Here is a 27037-nt window from a genome sequence, read left to right on the forward strand (position 1 = left end):
CAGTCTTATGGCTCCCTTGCCGGTCTCTCCCCGATGACGTCAGCGTCCCGGAAGAACGATTTCAGAGGCCCTGACTGGGCCAGGAAGATTCCTTATGCCCCGTTTAACCTCCACAGGTAATTTGCAGGCTGATCTCACCTCCACCTCCACCTCCACCTGAAATTGTTTTAGTACTATTTTTTCAAGTATTTTGGAAATAAAAGCCAATTGGAAATAGGCCAATAGTTGTTCAGATCTGCAACATCAAGACTGGCTTTTTTTAGGACTGTTTTGATAGAAGCTACCTTCAAAGAATTGGGAACATAAACTTGATATAATGACATTCACTAGTTTAGAAATAAAGGTTGCATAATCATCCTTAATACATTTCAATGCCGCATTTGAACATCTTAACATTGGACAAAAATTAGTATTAAGTTGCCAATAGTTTCCTTAATTTCACTGCCTGAAACTTCATCAAACAATTCCCAGCCAATGGGATTGTCAATAGCTTTATCAATACTTGAATTGTTCGAAAATTGCAAATTTAATCTTTTGATCTTATCAAGTGTTTCGACCGCATGCTAGACCACGGCGGTTTCTTTGTGCGTTTTAAATGGGTGACGGTGCACTCGTGTGTGCGCCTACTTGTGCGCCTAGTGCTGCGACTTCTGTTTGTGCGCATACTTATGCGGCTTACTGGTATTTATTTATTTATTTAAATTCTTTTAATATACCGATGCTCAAGACGAGGTCTTATCGTACCGGTTTACAATGGAACTAGGGGAAAACCAATTAACAACAATATAGAAGGTAAAGTTACATTGAACAGGGAGCATAAACATGGGCATTGGAAGAAAAGACAGATTCAAACTAAAACAACTGGAGAGAACTAAAATAGTAGCGAGACATATGAAGATTATAAGGTTGCTGAATTTGGCTGGGGATTTATCTTAGGTAGAGCATAACATTTCCAAAGGAAGGGAGAGCAGGGGAGGTAACGGGGGGGGGGGGGGGGGGGAGGGATGCATGCTTGGACGTGACACTGAGCGACATTGTGCGCAGATGGCTGATCAAGTGTGTGCATATTGTGCACATGGTTGTGCACGCCGCTTTGCACATGTCACTTTGTGTGCACAGGGTTTGTGCAAGCAGCCTTTATACACGCAGCTTTTGTGGGCATAGTTTGCATGTGCCCATGTCTCTGCGCATCTTTTGTGCATAGAATGTCTTCTTGAGCGCATATCAGACTGCAACATGCGGTAGCTGGCCTTGAATGGAGTGCGCCTGGGCTTTAAAGAGGAGCACACCTTGGTGGGTTTATATCCTTTGGATTTGCAGGCAGGACAGCAGTTGGGATTCTCGAAGATGGATGCGTTGGTGTATTCTGTTATGAAACATACCACCATTTAGGTCACAGAGTGATGGCTCAGTATAGGAGGTTTACAGCTATCCTTTAATGAGCCTTGAAACTATGGTATTGACCTTACAGATTGCCTCTGGTGGCAGATTCTCCTGTGGTTCCCTGGTGGGTAGAGCTGGTCAGCCTTTCTCTCAGGAGCTGGAGGGAGCCAGGCTGGATATTAGAGCAGTAATGGAACTAAGATCTGCCTTCTGAATTTGCGGGCTGTGATCTTGTTTGAGCTGCCGCCAGTAGACTTGCTTCAGTGAGACTGGCTTGGCAGCTGCCGTGGCTGAAAAATTGTTCGGTGGACACCATTTCTTAGTCCTGTTTCACAAGATTACCCTTTAAGGGTTCTCTCTTATTGTGAGGTGGAGAAGATGGCAAATCGATGGGGGGAAACTCTGGTTCCTAGTTCGCCGGAGGATAAGAAGCCAGCTTTGCATCTCTTTTGGGCATGTGGCTGCTCTCGAGATTACATGTGATTTCGTCCTCCTCGGAGGGGGGGTGGGTGGGAGGGTGAAGGCATCTACTCACACAGTACCTTCTTTTGGGTGATCTCCATCTGTTCCCCCAGGATGACCTGGAAGGATGCAGGCTCCTGGAGTGGGGCCTCTCAATCTTCTCAATGAAGTTTTGCGGACTACCCTGCTGAGGCTGGAGGTAGGCAGTCACCTATCTTACTTTTCTCAAGGGTGGGTCCATATCATGTCAGGCCAATGGGTCCTGAAAGTACTTTGGAATGGCTATGCTCTAAAGTTTCTCCACATTCTGCCAGATGTCTTTATAATTTCTCCCGCAACTCTCCTAAGAAGAGGAAAGCAGTGGACACCACCTTACAGAATCAGTTAAACTTGGAGGTAGTCATTCCAGTTCCCAAATTGTAAGTAAATGTGGGCCGATATAAAATGAGGGATCTTTCGACCCATCCTGGGTTTCTAAGGAGTCCATTGTCTTTGGTGGGCAACCCATTTCTGAATGGAAACTGTTCGCTCTGCAATAACAGTAGTACAGTCTTATGTCTCTGGCTCTGGCAGACTCATATCGGCATCCTAGTTCACCCATATTTGAATGACTGGTTAATTCATGCCTGAAGCATGGAGGAGAGTCATCTGACTTCTTGATAGCTGGTCGCCTTACTGTGACAGCTAGGTTGGGTGGTGAACCTGGCCAAGAACAGCTACAGCTGACTCCACCACTGAAGTATCTCGGTGTTCGTTTTGATACGAATCAGGGCATAGTATTTCTGCTACAGTCACATTCCGGAATTGATAGATCATGTCCTCTTTAAAAATTACTATTTGCCTGACAGTGTGGTCTTAGCTTCAGGTCCTGGATTTCATGGCGGCCTCATTGGAGGTTCTTCCCTGTACGAGGACATATATGTGCCCTTTCCAGTGCACACTGCTGCTTTCCCAGTGGGGTCTGTGATCACAAGACTACGTGGAGAGCCCTCATTTTACTTTGAACGTGCTGGTTGTGGGCAGATTATCCTAGGAAGAGAATTTCCTTGGAATTGGCAGTTTTGTTAGTGCTCAGTGTCAGGAGTTGATGGTGCAAGATCGCTGGAATGCTGAGGAACGCAAGTGGAGCATCTGTCGTTTGGAAGCACGGGCAGTACGGCTAGCGTGCTTGTAGTTTGCCAAGTTTCTAGAGGCTTGGGCAGTCCCACTAATGTCAGACAATGCAACAACGGTGCCCTAAATCAGTCAGCAAGGTGTAACCAGAAGCCAACTGGTGCCGGTGGAGATGGATGTGCTCATTGTATGGGCAGAGCATCATCTGCTACACATATTTGCCTCCCATGTTGCCGAAAAGTACAGTGTACGAGCTGACCTTCTCAGTAAGAAGAGCTTGGTCCCAAGAGAGTAGAAGTTAGCAGACAAAGCCTTTCAATCCATAGTGGAGCGCTGTGGCTGTCCTTAACTAGACTTCCTGGCGATTTCCGACGAGACAACATTCGGCAGATTTTAGCTGCAGACGGGATCCGAAATCGTAAGGTGGCAATGCCTTCGCTTAGGTGTGGCTGAGGGCCAGGTTGTTGTATACCTTCCCATCCTATCTCTGATAGGCAGGATTATTCGGACGTTTGCAAGTCAGGCAGACACCGTCATTTTGGTGGTTTCAAATTGGCCCCAGAAGCCATGGTATGCTGATTTACAGAGACTGCTATTGGGTAGTCCTCTGACTGTTTCTTCAGGAAGTTCTACTTGCAGTGGTTTCCTCCTTGCTTCAGGCTAGGAAAATCTTTCTACATCTCTGCCTGCCATTAGCGTTTGGAGAGGTTCTCAATCTCTTGCAGTGGAGATTCCAAGAATTTTGGAAATTTTAGAGGAAGGATTTTATATTGCTTTGACCCTGAATATCTCATCAGTTGAAGTGTCAGTTCTGTCTTGTTATGGCGGCAAGTCTTAATGGGCCCTTGTCTGTCCATTTGGATGTGATCCGGTGCTCCAAGGGAGTTAGACATCTTCATTCTCCCTTGTCTGTCATTCCTTCGGTGGGATTTTAATCTAAACTTGCATTTCTTGGTGGGTACGAATTTTTGGCTGCTTCAAGGCCTCTCCTTGCGGTTGCTTACCTTGCAGACAGTCTTTTTCCTAGTTGCAATCTGTTCTGTATGTCGGGTTTTCTGAGCTACAGGTTTCTTCTAGCTGTGAGCCTTTTGTATGCAGATTCCTGAGGCGGTACAGCTTTGGACTGTGCCTTTTTTGATCAAAGTGGTTTTGGAGTCAAGTAACATTGGCTGCGTTAATTAGAGGTTACTAAGTCTGTCCAGAATTGTATTTGTCTGTTTATGCTCCATGGTGCCGGTACCCAGGTTGATCTAGTGGCATGGGTAACTGAAATATTTGTGTGCTAATGCCAGAAGTCTAAGAAGTAAGATGGGAGAATCAGAGTGTATAGCAGTGAATTATGTCATAGACGGCATCTCAGAGACATAGTGGAAAGAGGATAACCAGTGGGATAGTGCTATACCGGGGTACAAATTATATCGCACTGACAGAGAAGAGTATCTTGGTGGTGGTGGCGCTTTATGTCCAGGATGGCATAGAATCCAACAGGATAAAGATCCTGCATGAATTCTTATGGGTACAATCCTTGTGTGCTGGGGAAGAGAATAGTGATAAGAGTATACTACCGTCCACCTGGCCAAAATGGTGAGACGGACAGTGAAATGCTAAGAGAAATTAGGGAAGCTAACCAAACTGGTATACAGTAATAATGGGAGATTTCAATTACCTTTAGCAAGAAAAAGGGGCCAAAATATGTTACTTTTTAACACAAGCCTAAATGACGGTGTCAGCAAGCCTGTCGTGGTTTTAACAAGAAACCCAAACGGTCTTCTCAATCATTCACAATCGTTATTTTTCTTTATTAATTTTCAAAAAATGTTTTTATGTATTTTTCAATTTTCTTAAAAAATGTTCAACTCTCATCCATGAGAGATATATATATCAATGGCAGTCTCTTTAACAGAATAGTAAACACAGCCCAACACGGCCGGTGTTTCGCAATAAATTGCTTCTTCAGGGGCATATGAAAATATTGTTGCAAGAGTCTTTGCCTGCAAGACCAAGAATGATGCACTCAGTAAATGTATTATAATTTGGAAAATCAAAAAGATTACTTATCTGAACACTGGAGGTACCGATTTCAAAATGGACTCATGGTCTCTGTAGTCATCTTCTCGGGAGAGAGGAAACGAGGCTGATGTGGAACGTCTCGTTATATACTCATGGTGTGATGTCACACAATGATGTCACTGAAATGCAAATCTCAAATGCATCATTTACCTTCAAAATATCAATTGAAAAAACAATGTGTCAAAATTATATCAGAGAAACACACGTAGATCAAGCTCAGTATTTAGCCCTTTTGGGCTGACAGTATCAAGACGGCGAATCCACCTTTGCTCCGATCGTAAAAGCTGTTGTTCGCGATCACCACCACGCCAATGTTCTGGTATGTGATCAATGGCACAAAATGATAAATCTTCAAAACAATGATTATATGCAGCACAATGTGTCACCAGGGGTTCATCAACATGTAAATTCTTGATGTTAGACGGATGTTCGATCATGCGTGTCTTCAGGACCCGCTTAGTCTTTCCAATGTATATCAGGTCACATGGGCAATGGATAAGGTAGACAACCATTGTGGACAAACATGAAGTCACATACTTCCAAAAAATTGTATAACCCGAAGGTATCACAAATTTATTGGATATTGTCATTGAGGATGTACAGACGGAGCAGTTATTACATGGGTGGTGGGATCCAGTTAAAGAATTATAGGTATCAAGAAAAATGGAGAAATCGGAACGCACCAATAGATTTTTCAAATGCGGGGCTCTGGAAAAAGTGATTCGTGGTGGAGAAATAAAAATCTCTTGCAACTGTAAAACATGCCAATTTTTAAGAATAGACTGGCGAATGGTATGAGCTTCAGCAGAGAACGGAAGTATACATGTATAGATCAAGGAATCTTCATCAGAATGAGGATAAAAAAGCCATTCTCGATAGGCAAATTTTGCTCGTAAATATGCCTTCCTAACACAGGAACGTGGATATCCTCTTTGCAAAAACCATGCAGATAGATTTTTTACTTGTATCTCAAAGTCAGCAAAGGTAGTACATAAACGCCTAAGACGAATAAATTGGCTGACAGGCAAGTTAGATTTAAATGTCTGTGGATGAGCACTTTCGAAGTGTAAAAAAGTATTTGAACACACTGATTTACGGAAAATGGAAGTCATGAAACCAAATTCTGTCATAGTAATCTTAATGTCCAAAAAAGCAATAGAAGTGCACTGAATATTGGCAGAAAAAAGTAAGAATTGCGTGTATTAAGCCAATCAAGAAAAATTGCAAAACTTTCAATATCCCCTTTCCAGAGGACAAACACGTCATCAATGTATCATTTCCATATAATGGTCTGATTATGAAAAGGATGATCTGTCAGAAATTGTTCCTCGAAATGATCCATATACAAATTAGCCAGGTCTGGGGCCATGGTTGCCCCCATGGCAGTGCCTTGGATTTGCTGATAAAATCTGCGATTAAAGGCAAAGAAATTTTCTTTTAGTGCTATTTGTAATAAACGTGTCAAATAAGCACTTGGAATGCGATGAGGACGTGGACGCTTTTCAAAAAACAAATTCAAATTTCTATTGTCTCATCCTGAGGAATAGACGTGTACAACACTTCTACGTCTAGAATAACCAATTTTACATCTGTAGTGTCAATTTTTAATTTTTCAAGAAAGGTAACCATGTCAGAAGAATCTCTAATATAAGAAGTCATCTGTGGAATAAATGGTGCCAAAAAATAATCAATAAACCGGGATAAGGGTTCTAATAAGGATCCACAACCAGATACTATTGGTCGTCCAGGCGGATGCTGTAAATCTTTGTGTATTTTGGAGTGTGTAAAAGACTGGAACTCGTGCGTGAGATTTTATCAAAAATTTTACCTCTTTAGAAGTTAAAAAGCCCATTTTTGAACCTTGAGTAACAATCTCAGTGATGATTTTTTTGTAAAGATTTTCTGGGGTCTTGATCCAGTAGTTTATAAAATCGAGTGTCATCCAATTGGCGATTAATTTCCTGTTCATAGACTGATCGGTCTTGCAACACAATTTTTCCACCTTTATCAGCGGATTTTATAATCAAATTCCTAGCTGCACGCAATTCCTGAAGAGCATTCTTTTCTGAACGTGAAAAATTGAAAAAAGATTTGGTGGTAGAATTAGATCCTAAAGCGGCAATATCTTTGGAAACCAATTGATAGAATAACTTGATTGCCGGGTCATCTGGCCCAGATGGAATCCAAGTAGAAGGATTGGAAATTACCGAAGCATCATAACTAGACGGATGAGATTCAAAAAATAATTTCAATTTTAAAGTTCGTACAAAACGGAACAAAGCCACTTGCAGGGAAAATGAGTCAGTCTGAGGAGTAGGAACAGATGACAAGCCACGTTCCAAAACCATACTTTGAGCTGATGTTCGTTCAAAAGAGGAAAGATTTAATATTAAAGATTCTTGGCCTGCTGAGACTGAGTGACCCTCACTGATTGTTCTGATTGATCGGGCATTGGATGTCGGTAATATCGATTGCTGTAAGCACGGCGGGACCCCCGCATGCTCTGCCCTAAAAAAGGTGTTGTAGTTGGTCTTGTATAAGCTGAATTATCATTGCGTCAATTGCGATTGCGCGATTCATCATCACCCTAGGAATTATCTCCGCTAGAATCAAAGGTGACATGTCGTGAATTTTTTACAGTATTGGTTTTTGCCATCCAAGGGTACACATACCCTTTATTGTAGTCTCGCTCGTCTCGACTTAATTTTTCAAATTTGTATTTCTTTAGGTCAGAACGGAACTTATCAATTAACTCTTCTGTAGATTTTAATTGAAGAGTAAACTGGTCTTGATCAATGGTGGAAGCCAAAAGCGACTTAGTCATGTCGATTTCTTCTTGTATTGCCAATTCAGTAGCTTGTTTGATGATCAAAATCATCAGTGGATAATACATTGAAATCATCGGCCCAGTGTGTTGTGGCGATCAAGAAAGCAAACAGAATGTTAGGAATTATTAAGAAGGGAATGGAAAATAAAACGGAGGATGTCATTATGCCTCTGTATTGTTCCATGGTGAGACCGCACCTTGAATACTGTGTGCAATTCTGGTCACTGCATCTCGAAAAGGATATAGCTGCATTGGAGAACATACAGAGAAGGGTGACCAAAATAAGGGGCATGGAGCTGCCCTATGAGGAAAGGCTAAATAAGTTATTTATTTATTTATTTATTTAGATTCTTTTTTTATACCGAAGTATAGCGAGGAGCCTTCACTCCGGTGTACAGTGAACAACTTCATACATTAAACATTTTTAACAGTGGATATAAACTTAAACATCAGTGTTAACAATAACATCTCAGCAAAGGAGAGTGATAAGAAACATTATTAGAAAACGTAACTATAGTAAGTATCATAAATTTGGGTTTTCTTAAGAAAAGGTGAATATTAGTTAAGAATAAGTTAGGGCTGTTCAGTTTGGAGAAGAGACAACTGAGGGGGGATATGATAGAAGTCTATAAAATCATGAAAGGACTTGAACAAGGTAATGTAAAATGCTTATTTATTCTCTCTGATAATAGAAGGACCAGGGGGCACTCCATGAAGTTAGCAAGTAGCTCATTTAAAACAAATCAAAGAAAATTATTTTTCACTCAGTGCATACTTAAGTTCTGGAATTCATTGCCAGAGCATGTGGTTACAGCAGTTAGTGTAACTGTGTTTAAAAAAGGTTTGGAAAAGTTCCTAGTGAATAAATCCATAAACTGTTATAACGGTAATAATAAGCAATAGTAGCTTGTGATCTATTTAATGTTTGGATACTTGCCAGGTACTTATGACTTGGATTGACCACTGTTGGAAACATGATTCTGGGCTTGATGGCCCCTTGGTCTGACCCAGTATGGCATATTTTATGTTCTTATTTAACTATGTTGTGATCATCAAATATGTTCACCCCAAGATCCCACTCTTGTTTCATGCACAGAAGAATTTTATCCCCTATATTGTACCCCATTCCCTTGGGTTTTTCAGCCCAAATGCATTACTCTGTATTTTTTAGCATTAAATTTTAGCTGTCAGACTCTATATCATTCTTCAAGCCTTGCTAGATCCCTTCCCTTGTTTTCTACACCTCCTTTGGTATCATCCTCAAAAGAAAGTAAACCTTTCCTGCTAGTCTTTCCACCGTATCATTTACAATATTGAAAAGAATTGGTCCAAGGACTGATCCCTGTATCATCCTAGTAGTAATGCCCTCTTCTCTCCTCTCTTCGGAATGAAGCCCTACAGATCTCTACATTTAAAAAAACATGCAAGGACTGAAACATATGTGCATGCTTTCATGCCATTGATAGGCAGTATTTTATAAACTATAAGGCTCTTGCTACACAGTTTATAAAATATAGGTATACATTTAGGTGCATTACTTATGCTTGTCTGTGCTAAGTTATGCATACTATTCAAAATTACCCTCGATAATCTCGCTTGGTCAGTATAATAGCAGACCAGAAGGCAGTGAGCATGAATTTATGAAGTCAGCATGGGACTAGGACTTCAGCCGGAAACACTTGCAGAATGGATGCAGGAATATAGGAAGTGAGCCCTGAAGGTCGAGTACATCTAGTATTTATTGTGAAATTGCAATCCTTCAAAAGAAACAAATTATTGCCTATCTATGATATGGTTGGTTGCTTGTAGAAAAGCCAATATACAGTTTATTCTGTGATGAGAGTTCAATCTGTAAAATTTTTCAGTGTTTAATTATTACTGTATAAACAAGTGCAACAGTAAAGTATTGGTAACTTTGTTCCATGCTGTATTAAATTTAACGCAGTTACACAGAGATAAAACAATACAAAATATAGTCATGAGTGGCACCTAAACTGAGTAAATGCATGCTTTGTTGAAACCACTTTCTGTAGTGATTGAATCTTGTTTCTTGATGCAGGGGATTGTGCAAATGTTCTACCAGTTCGGAGCTAAACTGTATGAAATGTTTTTGCATGAGCAAATGGATAAAAGTGTGCATCTGTTGTACATAATACTAATTATAGTCTGTCTTTTATAGGCCTCTAACTGTGGTATAGTAGAGAGCATTCTGAACTGGGTCAAATTTAAAGCTCAGACTCAGCTGAATAAGAAATGCTCTTCTGTGAAGCACAGTAAAATCAAAGGCATTCCAAAATTAGATGATGCTAATGATGCTGGTAAGAGCTAATTAAGTTTCACATTTTTCTTTTTTCCTTTTTTAAGCAAATGTTTACATTAAATTGATTTCACCGAACTTAACTGTTAAGCATTTTGTATAACATTTTAAACAAGGCATTGTTTTGATAGTAGAATTCATCTTATATTTAAAATTGTTTTCCTTTTGATTAGAGTATAAAACTTTGTCATATGGTTGGCTGCTATTTATTCTGTTGCCTTCAGCAATGCATGAAAACTAGGATAATTGAAGACAAAGGTACACAAACACATTTCAGCAGCTAGGTTAGATTGGCATGGTGCCAAGGTGTCTTTATCTCCTTGGCAGAAGTAGGACCCAGAAGTCATTATAGTAATTAAGTGATACTTTATATCTTTTTCTATAGATAAGCAGGCTGAATTATCCATTACATGTGGGTGACATCATCTGGTGGTACTGAACGGACTCATCTCTCCATGCTAGTAGAGCTTTGAGCTCTACTGAGCATGTGTGGGAGTTTCTGTGCGGGCATTATGTAGTTCGCTCCTGTTTAGTGTTCAGAATCCATATAGAAAACAGATATATTGCAAGGGTTAAAATGCTTGATACAGGGACGGGCTTGTTTAAAAAAAATGCTTGAGCACACACAGAGCAAAAGGGTTAAAGCAAAGTCTGAAAGTGTGTGATATTTCTCCTACTTTGGTGTTTCCTGCTGTGAGAGGCTCTGTGATTGTAGGGCTATTATACCAGTGCTGCCCCAGATTTTAAAATGCTTAATGCAAAGCATTGTATGTCTTAAGCTGCTGCTAGCTTTTTCCTTTGTTTACAGTAATTAATTAGAGCTGATAACCTGCTGCTCTGAAATAGGCATGGCAGGGAATGACTGCTATGCAATACAGGCATTGTATCCCATTGTCGAATTAAAAGATATATTTATCCCAGGACAAGCAGGATGATAGTCCTCACCTATGGGTGACTTCACTGGACGGAGCCCTATCACGGAAAACTTTCTGTCAAACAGGTCGATACTGTAACGTGCGGTTGAAGATTTCCCGTCTGTAACGTGCTGGGAGTGCACAATTCGGATGCGTAAGGCGATCCAGTGATACAGTCTCCAGTTTCACGCGTCCTTAGCGCTTCTTAAAACAGACGCATAACCCTTTCCGCACGCAGCATGTATATGATATGTAAATGAACGAATTAGCTGTATAATGAAGGAATTAGCTATTCCCCTCCGATACTGTGACGCGCGCTCAGATTATCTCCTTTGTAACCCGCTATTTTGCCGCGTCCTTAACCTGTTAGTTTACCGCCTACCCTCTACTTGGTGTTAGTGTGGTGTTCAAAAATTAAAACGGGAATAAAGTGTAAAAAATGGGGGTAAAACCAAAGGGAGTAAAGTGTAAAAAATATTGCAGTGTAAGTTGTTTATATATATGTATAAATACCTGTCACTTTTGAAATCCCCCAGGCGTGCGGTCATCGAGGCGGCGGCGGGAGCCGGCGAGCGGGTGGGCGCGCGTTGGATCCAGGCGGCGGTGGGAGCCGCGTGTTCGATCCAGGCCGCGGCCGAGTGGGCGTGCATTCATCCAGGCAGAGGGAGCCGGCGGCGAAAGCGGCCTCCGGCTCCCTCTGCCTGGATGAATGCACGGCCCCCGCCGGCAGTGAATGAATGCCCGTGCGATTTCGGCGCTCAAGGCGGCCGGGTGGGCGTGCATTCATCCAGGCAGAGGGGGCCTGGATTCATCCAGGCAGAGGGGGCCTGGATGAATGCCCGGCCCCCGCCGGCAGTGAATGAATGCCCGTGCGATTTCGGCGCTCAAGGCAGTCACATGCCGTGACGTCTAGCGTCGTGACGTCACGCCTTGAGCGCCGAAATCGCACGGGCATTCATTCACTGCCGGCGGGGGCCGTGCATTCATCCAGGCAGAGGGAGCCGGCGGCGAAAGCAGCCTCCGGAGGCCGCTTTCGCCGCCGGCTCCCTCTGCCTGGATGAATGCACGCCCACCCGGCCGCCTTGAGCGCCGAAATCGGGAGGAGAGGAGAAGGGAGAAGGGACTACCGTAGCAGGCCCGAGCCTTGCTACTTTTTCGTTTTTTTTGCTTCGGGAGGAGGGGACAGGACTGGGGCTGCACCGGAGACCGGACGGGGCCAGGGCAGGTAAGCGGGGGCTGGGGGAAAGTTTGCCGAGCATCAGGGAACATAACTGTCCACTTCCTGGTACCTGTCATTTCAAATGTCATTTGAAATGACATTTGAAATGACAGATACCAGCGTGGCCGTGAAGCGTTAGGCCCGCGAACCCAGGATACTGTATAGGCGCTCTATACAGTAAAATGGGTTGCGCGGGCCTAACGCTTGCCTAAGGCTTCGCAGCCGCGGCATGCATTTGCCTGCAATTTGAAGAGAGTATCGAGCGTTAGGTGAAGAGAACTGTGCGTGCAGGGAACGAGGGTGCGCCTGACACTGCCGCACTGTTTCTACCGTGGCCTTAGAGTATCGATCTGAAAGTTTCTAGAAACATTTGACTGGCACACTGAGCATGCCAGCATGCCATGAGCCCTCGAGCCACAGGGGTCTCCCTTCAGTCTTCGTTTTTCCGCGCTGCAGATAGCATTGTGGTGAAGGAGCCCTGTGTGAATTTTCTCACACAAAACACTTAGGGGTAGATTTTCTAAAAGTACGCCGGATTTTATAAGATACGCAAGGCTACGCGCGTATCTTATAAAATCCGGGGTCGGCGCGTGCAAGGGGGTGCACATTTGTGCAACTTGCGCGCGCTGAGCCCTACGCGTGCTGCCAGTTCCCTCCGAGGCCGCTCCGAAATCGGAGGGAACTTTCCTTCTACTCCCCCCGCACCTTCCCCTCCCTTCCCCTACCTAACCCACCCCACCCGGCCCTATCTAACCCTTCCCCCTACCTTTGTTGTGAAAGTTACGCCGGCCGGAGGCAGGCATAACTCTGTGCGCGCCAGCGGGCTGCTGGTGCGTCATCACCCGACCCGGGGACTGGTCTAGAGGCCTCGACCACACCCCCGGGCCGGCGCCACACCCCCAGAACGCCCCGAAAATAGCGCCACCCACCCGGCACGCCCCGACACGCCCCCTTGCGAAGCCCCGGGACTTATGTGCGTTTCGGGGCTTGCGCGCACCGCCGAGCCTATGCAAACTAGGCTCGGTGCTCGCAGGGGTTTTTTAGATGGTTATGCGCATAACTTATGTGCATAACTTATGCGCGTAACCCTTTTAAAATCCGCCGTTAGAGAAAAAAGTTAAAATTTCTCAATTTACCCTTTCATAGGGGTCTCCCTATCTCCATCGGCCGGTGAGTACTTGTTTTTTCCCGGTCAGTTCCGGTTAAACAGAATTTTTCTGTCAGAAGGTCGTCGACGGCTGTCCGGCCTTCATAATGGCAACGGGTTTTAAAAAAATGCCTGAACTGCCCTCGCACTATGTCTATCACCGACCTGCATGTCGACTGTGTTCTGTGCTTGGGCGAATCTCATAATGTTTCCTCCTGTCCACAATGCGCCGAAATGACAACCAAGAGCAGGCGAGCCTGTCAGGAGAAGATGGAACATCTCTTCCATATTCAACTAATACCATAGACGTCGACATCGACTCAGTCGTCTCCGGCTGGAGCGGCTAAAAATTTAGTCGTCCGAAACGTCGCCCTGATGGCTCCGGTGACTGATTATCACTGACTCCATCCAGGTCATCGGTAAAATCTGCATCGGGGCTTGAGAATAAAAGCACCGAATATCAGGAGAAGCATTGCCATCGTCATTGACGGATGTAGACATCCAATGTCACATCGATTCCGGGAACTCCGTCGATGCCAAAAGAACCATCGCCGAAAAGGTCTCGAGTGGAAGAGCCATCGATACCCTCGATGCCTCTCACTCCAAGGCGATCCCCACCGGTAACTATGCCGGGTACTGAGCCACCACAGGAACCTGTGGAAGTGCCGGTTTCGCCTTCTCTGCCACCCCCTATAGCTGCTCTGACCTCACCAGCTATATGGGAGGAACTGGACGGTTTTATCCGCCAGGCAGTCAGACGCTCTCCGAGACCTTCAACCATCGATGCCATCTCAGCCGATACCCACGCCGATGCCACTACCGATGACGGCACTGATGTTGATGCTGGCGCTGGATCTTTGTCTTCGCACCAATCCTCTCAAAACTCGATGCCCTCATCGGTGCTTTCCCGATACAACCAACGACACCGAAAAAAGATGATGGCTCCAGGGCTTCTTCCATGTCTAAACACGTTTCAGGGCCATCTGGAATTTGTCAGCCGAGAATTTTGGTGTCTCCATCAATGCCTTTTTCCTTTTTCTCTTCCATCGATGCCACCTCAAAAGCCATCGATGCCATCAATGCCTTTGTTCATACCTCATTCTACTCCTCCACGATGCCCTTCATCAGACACCTGGGAGGGAGGGAGTCACTGATTCCTCATCAGAAGATACACTGTCTGAGCCATCCCCACCTGAAGAAAGGAGGAAGTCACCTCCAGAGGACCTCTCCTTTTCAAATTTTGTAAAGGAGATGGCTGATACAATTCCTTTTCAGCTAGTGGCAGAACAGGCACCAAGCAGAAGACCCTGGAGGTTTTGCAGTTTGTAGATCCTCCTAAAGAGCTTTTAGCAATACCAGTCCATGAAGTCCTGGTTGACCTACAACATAGGGTTAGGTCGGCCATCATAGTTGGTGATTCAATTATTAGGAATGTAGATAGCTGGGTGGCTGGTGGGCGTGAGGATCGCTGGTAACATGCCTACCTGGTGCGAAGGTGGCTGACCTCACGCGTCACCTAGATAGGATTTTAGACAGTGCTGGGGAGGAGCCGGCTGTTGTGGTACATGTGGGCACCAATGACATAGGAAAATGTGGAAGGGAGGTTCTGAAGCCAAATTTAGGCTCTTAAATAGAAAGCTTAAATCCGGAACCTCCAGGGTAGCATTCTCTGAAATGCTTCCTGTTCCACGCGCAGGTCACCAGAGGCAGGCAGAGCTCCGGAGTCTCAATGCGTGGATGAGACGATGGTGCAAGGAAGAGGGATTCATTTTTGTTAGGAACTGGGGAACCTTTTGGGGAAGGGGGAGTCTCTTCCGAAGGGATGGGCTCCACCTTAACCAGGGTGGAACCAAACTGCTGGCGCTAACCTTTAAAAAGGAGATAGAGCAGCTTTTAAACTAGAACAAAGGGGAAAGCTGAAAGTCGCTCAGCAGCGCATGGTTCGGAGAGAGGTATCTTCAAAGGATACTAATTATGCATTAGAATTAGGGCATCCCGACAGTGAGGTTCAATAATAAGAAAAGTAGTCCAAGTTCCTGTAACTAAAACTCACCTGAGCTAAAAAAATTCTAACTTATCCTTATCAATTAAAAAGCAGAATGAAAATACAAACAAAAACCAAACTTTGAAATATTTGTATGCTAATGCCAGAAGTCTAAGAAGTAAGATGGGAGAATTAGAATGTATAGCAGTGAATGATGACATAGACTTAATTGGCATCTCAGAGATGGTGGAAGGAGGATAACCAATGGGATTGTGCTATACCGGGGTAGAAATTATATCGCGATGACAGAGAGGAGCACTCAGGAGGTGGTGTGGCGCTTTATGTCCGGGATGGCAAAGAGTCCAACAGGATAAAGATCCTGCATGAGACTAAATGCAAAATTGAATCTTTATGGGTAGAAATCCCTGTGTGTCGGGGAAGACTATAGTGATAGGAGTATAATATCGTCCACCTGATCAAGATGGTGAGACTGACCGTGAAATGCTAAGAGAAATTAGGGAAGCTAACCAAATTGGTAGTGTGGTAAGAATGGGAGACTTCAATTACCCCAATATTGACTGGGTAAATGTATCATCGGGACATGCTAGAGAGATAACGTTCCTGGATGGAATAAATGATAATTTTATGGAGCAATTGGTTCAGGAACTGACGAGAGAAGGAGCAATTTTAGATCTAATTCTCAGTGGAGCACAGGACTTGGTGAGAGAGGTAACGGTGATGGGGCCGCTTGGCAATAGTGATCATAATATAATCAAATTTGAATTAATGACTGGAAGAGGAACAGTATGCAAATCCACAGCTCTCATGCTAAACTTTCAAAAGGGAAACTTTGATAAAATGAGAAAAATTGTTAGAAAAAAAACTGAAAGGAGCAGCTACAAAAGTAAAAAATGTGCAAGAGGCGTAGTCATTGTTAAAAAATACCATTCTAGAAGCACAGTCCAGATGTATTCCCCACATTAAGAAAGGTGGAAAGAAGCTATTTTAGCCAAAAGATCTTCATTCAAAAATTGGAAGAAGGATCCAACAGAAGATAATAGGATAATGCATAAACGTTGGCAAGTTAAATGTAAGACATTGATAAGACAGGCTAAGAGAGAATTTGAAAAGAAGTTGGCCGTAGAGGCAAAAACTCACAGTAAAAACTTTTTAAAATATATCCAAAGCAGAAAGCCTGTGAGGGAGTCAGTTGGACTGTTAGATGATCGAGGGGTTAAAGGGGCACTTAGAGAAGATAAGGCCATTGCGGAAAGATTAAATGATTTCTTTGCTTCGGTGTTTACCGAAGAGGATGTTGGGGAGGTACCCGTACTGGAGAAGGTTTTCATGGGTAATGATTCAGATGGCCTGAATCAAATCACGGTAAACCTAGAAGATGTGGTAGACCTGATTGACAAACTGAAGAGTAGTAAATCACCTGGCCCGGATGGTATACACCCCAGAGTTCTGAAGGAACTAAAAAAATGAAATTTCAGACCTATTAGTAACATTTTGTTACCTATCATTAAAATCATCCATTGCACCTGAAGACTGGAGGATAGCTAATGTAACCCCAATATTTAGAAAGGGCTCCAGGGGCGATCCGGGAAACTACAGACGGGTTAGCCTGACTAAAGTGCCAGGAAAAATAGTGGAAAGTGTTCTAAACATCAAAATCACAGAACATATAGAAAGACATGGTTTATTGGAACAAAGTCAGCATGGCTTTACCCAAGGCAAGTCTTGCCTCACAAATCTGCTTCACTTTTTTGAAGGAGTTAATAAACATGTGGATAAAGGTGAACCAGTAGATGTAGTATACTTGGATTTTCAGAAGGCGTTTGACAAAGTTCCTCATGAGAGGCTTCTAGGAAAAGTAAAAAATCATGGGATAGGTGGCGATGTCCTTTCATGGATTGCAAACTGGCTAAAAGACAGGAAACAGAGAGTAGGATTAAATGGACAATTTTCTCAGTGGAAGGGAGTGGACAGTGGAGTGCCTCAGGGATCTGTATTGGGACCCTTACTTTTCAATATATTTATAAATGATCTGGAAAGAAATACGAGTGAGATCAAATTTGCAAATGATACAAAATTGTTCAGAGTAGTTAAATCACAAGTAGATTATGATAAATTGCAGGAAGACCTTGTGAGACTGGAAAATTGGGCATCAAAATGGCAGATGAAATTTAATGTGGATCAGTGCAAGGTGACGCATATAGGGAAAAATAACCCATGCTATAATTACACAATGTTAGGTTCCATATTAGGTGCTACAACCCAAGAAAGAGATCTAGGCATCATAGTGGATAATACATTTAAATCGTTGGTTCAGGTTGCTGCGGCAGTCAAAAAAGCAAACATAATCTTGGGAATTATTAGAAAGGGAATGGTGAATAAAATGGAAAATGTCATAATGCCTCTGTATCGCTCCATGGTGAGACCGCACTTTGAATACTGTATACAATTCTGGTCGCTGCATCTCAAAAAAGATATAATTGCGATGGAGAAGGTACAAAGAAGGGCTACCTACCAAAATAAGGGGAATGGAACAGCTCCCCTATGAGGAAAGACTAAAGAGGTTAGGACTTTTCAGCTTGGAGAAGAGATGACTGAGGAGGGATATGATAGAGGTGCTTAAAATCATGAGAGGTCTAGAACGGGTAGATGTGAATCGGTTATTTACTCTTTCGGATAATAGAAAGACTAGGGGGCACTCCATGAAGTTAGCATGTGGCACATTTAAAACTAATCGGAGAAAGTTCTTTTTTACTCAACGCACAATTAAACTCTGGAATTTGTTGCCAGAGGATGTGGTTAGTGCAGTTAGTATAGCTGTGTTTAAAAAAGGATTGGATAAGTTCTTGGAGGAGAAGTCTATTACCTGCTATTAATTAAGTTGACTTAGAAAACAGCCACTGCTATTACTAGCAACGGTAACATGGAATAGACTTAGTTTTTGGGTACTTGCCAGGTTCTTATGGCCTGGATTGGCCACTGTTGGAAACAGGATTCTGGGCTTGGTCTGACCCAGTATGGCATGTTCTTATAGGCTGTGGGAGCAGCCCTGTTCAATCCCACCGGTGAACAAGAGGATGGATGCCACCTACCTAGTATAGCATATTCCATGTTACCAAAAGGCCCAATTCCCACATCAATCTGTGGTGGTAGAATCCGCTCAGAAGAAGTCAAAGAGGATACATCCCCACTCATCAACACCTCCTGGCAAAGAACATAAGAACGTGCCATACTGGGTCAAACCACTGGTCCATCAAGCCCAGCATCCTGTTTCCAACAGTGGCCAATCCAGGCTACAAGTATCTGGCAAGCACTCAAAAACTACGTACCGTATTTTGTGGTCCATAAGATGCCCCTGACCTTAGAAAGCACCTAGTATTTAGAGGAGGAAAATAAGAAAAAAAAAATTCTGTCCCCATGACGGGCTTTGTACGGATACTCTTGGCAAAAAGGTTTTTCAGGATTCAATGCTTGTCTCCAGGATAGAGTCATATCAACTATATATGACTCAGTATCAACGCAGTCTCTGGAAGCAGATGCAACAGGTATCTGAGTCCTTACCTCAACAATATCAAGACTCAATGAATGACATCATACCCAATGGCCTAGAAGCAGGCAAATATGAAGTCCGTGCAGCCTATGATAGTTTTGAAACCTCGTCCAGGATGGCTGCAACGGGAATTAGTGCCCGTAGGTGAGCCTGGCTGAAGGCCTCTGACCTCAGGCCTGAGGTTCAGGAAAAGTTAGTAGATCTGCCGTGTGCTGGTGACAGCCTTTTTGGGGGGAAAGTTCAAGATGCAGTGGTGCAGCTAAAAGAATATTCAGAAACTCTGCGCCAGCTCTCTGCGGTTCCAACAGAAACACAATCTTCTGAATGTAGAACAGTAAGCAAGGACACCAGAAAACGCAATTACAGACCACGGAGGTATTGTCCACCAGCATCCCGTGGTAGGGCAACCAGACAAGTGCAGAGAAGTCAGCCTAGGCAACCAAGTGCACCTTCTCAGACAGGCCCAGCATCAGGATTTTAAGAACCTGCCAGAGGACAGCAGCCACTCCACCAACCCAATCCCAAGTCTACCAGTGGGAGGTCGGGTCTCTTTCTTTCAACCCAATTGGTCAAATATTACAACAGGTCAATGGGTACTATCCATTATAACACAAGGCTACCAACTGGATTTTATCACAGTACCAGAAGACTCTTTGGATACACAAAGATCTTATCCCAGAACAAGCAGGATGCTAGTCCTCACATATGGGTGACATCAGTAATAGAGCCCTATATTTATTTATTTATTTTTAATTTTTATATTACCGACATTCTTACATTCGATGTAAATCATACCGGTTTACATTAAACAGAATAGCAGGAAATAAGTTTCCATAGTCTAATACAATGAACATTTCTAATTAAAATTGTTAACAAGTGAAAAGAAAAGGTAAAGAATTGGAATAAAGGTTAAATTACAGAAAATTACAGAAAAATATAAAAGATTTTTTTTTTTGTTTTAGAAGCACAAGGGTTGCACGAAGGGGTGCACAAAGGGGAGAGCTGATGGTGAGGCGCTCTTCAACCGTCGCCGGGGCTCCCAGTGATGTCAGGGGGGGGGGGCGTGGTCACACATCGCATCGCAGTCATTCATTTCCCTCACCTCCTGCTGTTGGTTCCGTATCTTTTTTCCCCCTGCCATTCAGTTTGGTGTTCAGTTCTCGCGGGGGCCCAGGATGAAGTGTGGCCTCCCCGCTCGCCGGCGCCTAATGGTTATATATATATGGAAAAACTTCTATCAAAGTTTCTATGAAACTTTTGACTGGCACCAGTGTGCCCACTGAGGATGCCCAGCATGCCATGATATTCCCTGCCACAGGGGTCTCCCTTCAGTCTTCTTTTTTCCGCGGAGCCGTTAGCCTCGCAGTTAATCTGGAGTCCTGTGGTGATTTTCACCACTTACAAAACTTTAGAAAAGTTCAGGAAAAACTTTCCACCGCAAGGGTCTCCCTTCCGTTCCATCGCGGTTTCAGTTTTTCCCCGAGTTTTCGTCGGTTCCATACCGTTTTTTCCTCATTTTGCCGTCGACGGCTGTCCAGCAAAAATGGCCTCAGGTTTTAAAAAATGCCCGAATTGTGCGAGGAATATGTCCATTACGGACCCGCACCTAGAATGTGTTCTTTGCCTGGGCGAAAAACATGACATAAAATCGTGTCCCTTATGTGCTGAAATGACATTGAAGGGACGTTGACTCCGGATGGAGAAAATGGAGCACCTCTTCAAAATTCAACTGCTCCCAACAGCTTCAACGTCAACCCAGTCATCGCCGTCCGGATCGATACGACAAGTTGTGCTGAAGCGACGACTTCCAGGTGATGCCGGAGACGCTTCTACTCCCTCCCCCTCGCCATCGTCTAAGGCGTCCACCTCCGGCAGCGAAAAACATAAGGAGAAGCATCGGCATCTGCATCGACGCCATCGAGCCGGTGCCCGCTGAGCCTTTGAAGGACGCAGCCTCCTCCGCTAAGAAAGCTCGGACGAGTGCGGAGGCTCCGAGGCCTACGGTACCATGGCGATCCCCACCGATATCGGTGCCGGGCACCATGCCTCCTCAGGGCTCTGAGGAGGTATCGGTATTGCCATCGCCGCCTCCCCCCATAGCTGCTCTAATACCACCTGCTATGCGGGTGGAACTTGACGAGTTTGTCAAGCAGTTCGACAAGCTCTCATCGGTACCGTGCCATGGCAGCCATCGACACCAGCTCCGATGCCTTGCGATCCATCGATGCCGATACTACCATCGATTCCGCCGGAACAGCCATCAATTCCGCAGCCGATGCCCGCGATGCCACGCCCGATGCCTTCACCGATTCCACCGGTGACTCCATCGGTGCCATCTTCAGACTTCACGGTTCTTCAACCACTGATGACCAAACTGGACACTCTACTCGATGCTTTATCGAAGAAGCCCAGAGATATCCCAGAAGAACCTGTTCCAGGGCCATCAGGAGTTCCCAGACCTCATCAGCCTCGTTCTCCCTTGCTTCCACCGATGCCCAGAGAGCCACCGCTGGTGCCAGTTACACCTCAACCACTGAGGTCACCAAGGGAAACAGGCACAGACACAGAGATGGAGTACTCCTCAGAAGAAGACATACTGTCTGAACCATCTCCTCCTGAGGACCGTAGGAAGTCTCCTCCGGAAGATTTATCTTTCTCAAACTTCGTGAAGGACATGACGGACACCATCCCTTTCCAGTTGCTTGCAGAGGTGGATGCCAGACAAAAGACACTGGAGGTCCTACAATTTGTAGATCCTCCGAAGGAGATTTTGGCAGTGCCGGTACATGAGGTATTACAAGAACTCATGTACCGAATATGGGAACACCTAGATTCACTGGCTGCAGTCAATAAGCGGTCAGATGCCACCTACTTAGTCCAACCAATACCTGGATTTCACACCACACCACACCAGTCAGTGGTCGTAGAGTCGGCCCAGAAAAAGGCTAAAAGATTAAAATCTCATGCCTCTACACCACCTAGGAAAGACAACAGGTTCATGGACAATTTGGGCCGAAAGGTTTTCCAAGGTTCCATGTTGGTATCTCGGATTGCATCTTACCAACTCTTTATGAACCAATACCAAAGAAACCTTTGGAAACAAGTTCAAGACCTAGTACTCACACTCCCTGACCAATATCAGGAACCATTCCCTCAACTAGTACATAAAGGCCTAGAGGCAGGCAAACATGAAGTCAGAGCTACCTATGACAGTTTTGAAACTGCAGCACGTCTCTCAGCTTCAGGAATAACAGCACGTAGATGGGCCTGGCTTAAGGCATCCGATCTCCGACCAGAAGTGCAGGAAAGACTAGCTGACCTTCCCTGTTTGGGGGATAACCTGTTTGGCGACAAGGTTAAAGAAGCAGTGGCGACTATAAAAGATCATACTGAGACTCTTAAGCAACTTTCCTTACTGCCTCAGGAACCTCAGCCCCCAGTCAGAAGACCTCCTAGAAGGGATATAAGGCGGCCTTATTACCGCCAACGCCGCTACTATCCCCCATCAAACCGGTCAAGACCATCTCGCCCAGCTCAGCGTCCACAAGCTAGGCAAAGGCCGGCAAGGCCTCAACCGCCTCCTCAAACTGCCTCAACATCAGGTTTTTGAAAGAAATCAGAGAACAGCAGCCAACCCACCAACCCACTCCCTCACCTACCGGTAGGAGGTCGTGTAACCTATTTCCATCACACCTGGACCTCCATAACCACAGACCAATGGGTTCTGTCCATAACAGCTCACGGTTACCGACTAGATTTTCTCACTGTACCAAAAGAAACTCCACTACTCTCATCTTGGACAGTGAATCAACATTCCAAAATTCTACAAGCAGAATTATCCACCCTTCTGAGAGCCAGGGCCATTGAACCAGTCCCTGGGCCTCAGCAGGGCAGAGGATTCTACTCCCGCTACTTCCTCATTCCAAAGAAAACCGGAGGCCTACGTCCTATCCTGGACCTCAGAAATCTCAACAAATTTCTCAAAAAAGAAAAATTCAGGATGGTGTCATTAGGCACCGTGCTACCTCTCCTTCAAAGAGGAGATTGGCTCTGCTCTCTGGATCTTCAAGACGCATACGCTCACATTCCCATCTTTCCACCACATCGCCAGTACTTGCGATTCCTGGTCAAAGGTCAACATTTTCAATACCGAGTGCTACCATTCGGCCTAGCCTCAGCACCTCGAGTGTTCACAATGTGTCTGGCAGTAGCGGTGGCACATCTTCACAAACAAAAGGTGCATGTATTCCCTTATCTGGACGATTGGCTCATCAGGAGTCAAACACAAGAAGGAGCTCTCAATTCCCTCAAGCTCACAGTCAATTTGCTTCACTCCTTGGGATTTCTCATCAACTACCAAAAATCCCATCTCACACCATCTCACCTACTACAATTCATAGGTGCAGATTTAAACACCATCATAGCAAAAGCATTTCTTCCAAGAGACCGTGCTCAAACACTTGTTCTACTAGCACACTGTCTCCGAAATCAATCTCAAGTTACAGCTCATCAGTGCCTCACCCTACTCGGACACATGGCCTCTACAGTTCACGTCACTCCCATGGCCAGATTGACCATGCGACTAATGCAATGGACACTCAAATCTCATTGGATTCAAGCCATTCAACCATTGTCCACTCCCATTCAGATAACGCAGGAACTGCGTTCCTCTCTCCTCTGGTGGACATCAATGAACAATTTGCTCAAAGGTCTGCCTTTCCAGCAACCAATTCCACAAGTGACATTAACTACAGATGCGTCCACCTTAGGCTGGAGAGCACACATTGGTCATCTCAAGACCCAAGGGACATGGACAAAAGCCGAAGCCTCTTTTCAAATAAACTTCCTAGAGCTTCGAGCTATACGTTATGCGCTACATGCGTTCAAGGACTTTCTCTCACACAAGACTGTGCTGATTCAAACGGACAACACAGTAGCCATGTGGTACATCAACAAACAAGGGGGAACAGGTTCCTACCTCCTTTGCCAAGATGCAGCTCAGATTTGGGACTGGGCCCTAGCCCACTCCATTCTTCTTCGAGCCACTTACCTGGCAGGCATCCGCAACATAATAGCCGATCGCCTCAGTTGTCAGTTCCAACCACACGAGTGGTCCTTGGACCCAACGATAGCAACCAACGCTGGGGTCAACCAACAATAGACCTCTTTGCATCCCATCTGAACTACAAAGTGAACAATTACTGCTCCCTGTTGCAACAGGAGAGCAACCTACCAACGGACGCCTTTGCTCACCATTGGAACTCAGGCCTCTTATAAGCGTATCCACTGATACCACTCATAACCAAAACTCTAGTGAAGCTTCAACAGGACATATTGGCCTCGACAGGTATGGCCTCGACAGGTATGGTTTCCCACACTGCTAGACCTCTCAGTCAGGGATCCAATTCGCCTGGGAGTAGCTCCCAATCTCATAACTCAGGATCAGGGTCGGTTGCGCCATCCCAACCTTCAATCCCTATCCCTGACAGCATGGATGTTGAAAGCTTGATCTTACAACCACTCGACCTTCCAACCACTATATCTCAAGTGCTGATAGCTTCACGTAAACCTTCCACTAGAAAGAATTATTCCTACAAATGGAAACGGTTTACTTTGTGGTGCACTCAGAAATCTTTAGATCCCTTCACTTGCCCCACATTCTCACTACTAGATTACCTATACCATCTTTCAGACTCTGGTCTTAGGACTTCATCTGTAAGAGTACATCTAAGTGCTATCTCAGCTTACCACAACAGGCTGGGAGATGCACCTATCTCTACACAGCCTCTCGTTAGTAAATTTATGAAAGGTTTAACTCACCTAAAACCTCCAGTTCATTCCCCAAGCGTACAATGGGACCTGAACGTAGTATTAGCCAGGCTCATGCGTTCTCCATTCGAACCCATAGATACCTGCGACCTTAAATATCTTACATGAAAAACTGTATTCCTCATAGCCATTACATCAGCTAGAAGAGTCAGTGAGCTACAAGCACTTGTCACATACGAACCTTTCACAAAGTTCCTACATGACAGGGTGGTCCTCCGTACTCATCCTAAATTCCTTCCAAAAGTAGTCACGGAATTCCACATGAACCAATCTATAGTTTTACCAACATTTTTTCCAAGGCCTCACTCTTACCAGGGAGAAAGAGCCTTACATACCTTGGACTGTAAGCGTGCACTATCTTTCTACTTAAACCGCACCACAGTCCAAAGGAAATCTAGTCAACTATTTGTATCTTATGATCCAAACAAGCCTGGTAAAGCACTGGGTAAACACACTTTGTCAAACTGGCTAGTAGACTGCATACAGTTTTGTTATGAGAAAGAAGGCCTTACTCTCCAAGGGCGAGTAAAAGCACATTCAGTCAGAGCGATGTCAACCTCAGTAGCACACCTTCGCTCTGTACCTATTCTGGACATTTGTAAAGCAGCAACATGGAGTTCTCTTCACACCTTTGCAGCTCACTATTGTTTGGACAAAGAAGGAAGACAAGATTCAGCCTATGGACAAACCGTCTTAAAGAACTTGTTTCCAGTGTAATCTCAACTCCTCCCACATCCAACCTGCTGTGATCTTCGGCTGATTCATTTCAACAACAATACTTCATTGTTGCTTCACTGCAAAATGACTCAGCCTCTAGCTTGTTAATCACTCATATGTGAGGACTAGCATCCTGCTTGTCCTGGGATAAAGCAAAATTGCTTACCTTGTAATAGGTGTTAACCCAGGACAGCAGGATGTAGTCCTCACGAAACCCACCCGCCACCCTGCGGAGTTGGGTACATTTCGTTTTATTATTTTATTTTTGGCTAACGCTAATTGCTACAAAACAGACTGAAGGGAGACCCCTGTGGCAGGGAATATCATGGCATGCTGGGCATGCTCAGTGGGCACACTGGTGCCAGTTAAGTTTCATAGAAACTTTGATAGAAGTTTTTCCGTATATAGGGATCCATTACTGATGTCACCCATATGTGAGGACTACATCCTGCTGTCCTGGGATAACACCTATTACAAGGTAAGCAATTTTGCTATATCACTCTTCTGCACACAGAATTATCCACCCTTCTGAGAGCCTGGGCCGTGGAACCAGTACCCCAATCTCAGCAGGGCAGAGGAGTCTACTCCCGTTATTTCCTCATTCTAAAGAAAACAGGAGGCCTACATCCCATCTTAGACCTCCGCAATCTCAACAAATTTCTACGGAAAGAAAATTCAGAATAGTCTCCTTAGGCGCACCATGCTTCCCCTTCTTCAAGTAGGAGATTGGCTCTGTTCTTTGGATCTGCAAGATGCTTATGCTCACATTCCAATATTCCCTCCTCATCGCAAATTTCTACACTTCCTGGTGGAACATCAGCCTTTCCAATACCGGGTTCTACCATTCGGACTTGCCTCAGCACCCCGAGTATTCACAAAGTGCCTAGCGGTAGCAGCGGCCCATTTGCACAAAGAAAGTACACACGTCTTTCCTTACCTGGAAGACTGGCTCATCAAAAGCCAGTCAAGACAAGGAGCCCTCAATGCTCTCAGGCTCACAATCATTCTGCTCCATTCGTCGGGATTCCTAATGAACTACCAGAAATCCCACCTCATGCCATCTCACCTACTGCAATTCATCGGAGCAGAGTTGAACACCATAATATCAAGAGCCTTCCTCCTAGAGGACTGCGCAGAGATACGCTCCTCATTAGCGAAATCTCTGCACACAAAGGAACATGTGACAGCCCAAACAGTTCACGTCACTCCTATGGCCAGATTAGCCATGAGAATAACCCAATGGACATTAAGGTCACAGTGGATACAAGCTATTGAACCAATGTCGTCTCCAGTTCAAATAACCCACCAACTACGTTCTTCTCCCCTTTGATGGGCGAACACGAATAACTTGCGCAAAGGTCTACCCTTCCAACAACCAATTCTGCAAGAAACTTTAACTATAGATGCATCCACTTTAGGTTGGGGAGCACACATAGGCAATCTCAAAACTCAAGGTACTTGAACAAGACTCGAAGCAACATTTCAAA

At 44.6% G+C, this 27037-nt stretch overlaps 1 protein-coding gene across 1 annotated transcript in view; it reads left to right on the forward strand.

Moving 5' to 3' along the window:
• Positions 1 to 27037, forward strand: part of TOP2B (DNA topoisomerase II beta) — a 777593-nt gene that overhangs the window by 324867 nt on the left and 425689 nt on the right. The window contains 1 exon segment of the mRNA XM_029589448.1: positions 10035 to 10173. Within this exon segment, the coding sequence (XP_029445308.1) occupies positions 10035 to 10173 (139 nt within the window).

Source organism: Rhinatrema bivittatum, chromosome 2 (genome assembly GCF_901001135.1).
Source record: "Rhinatrema bivittatum chromosome 2, aRhiBiv1.1, whole genome shotgun sequence".
NCBI lineage: Eukaryota > Metazoa > Chordata > Amphibia > Gymnophiona > Rhinatrematidae > Rhinatrema > Rhinatrema bivittatum.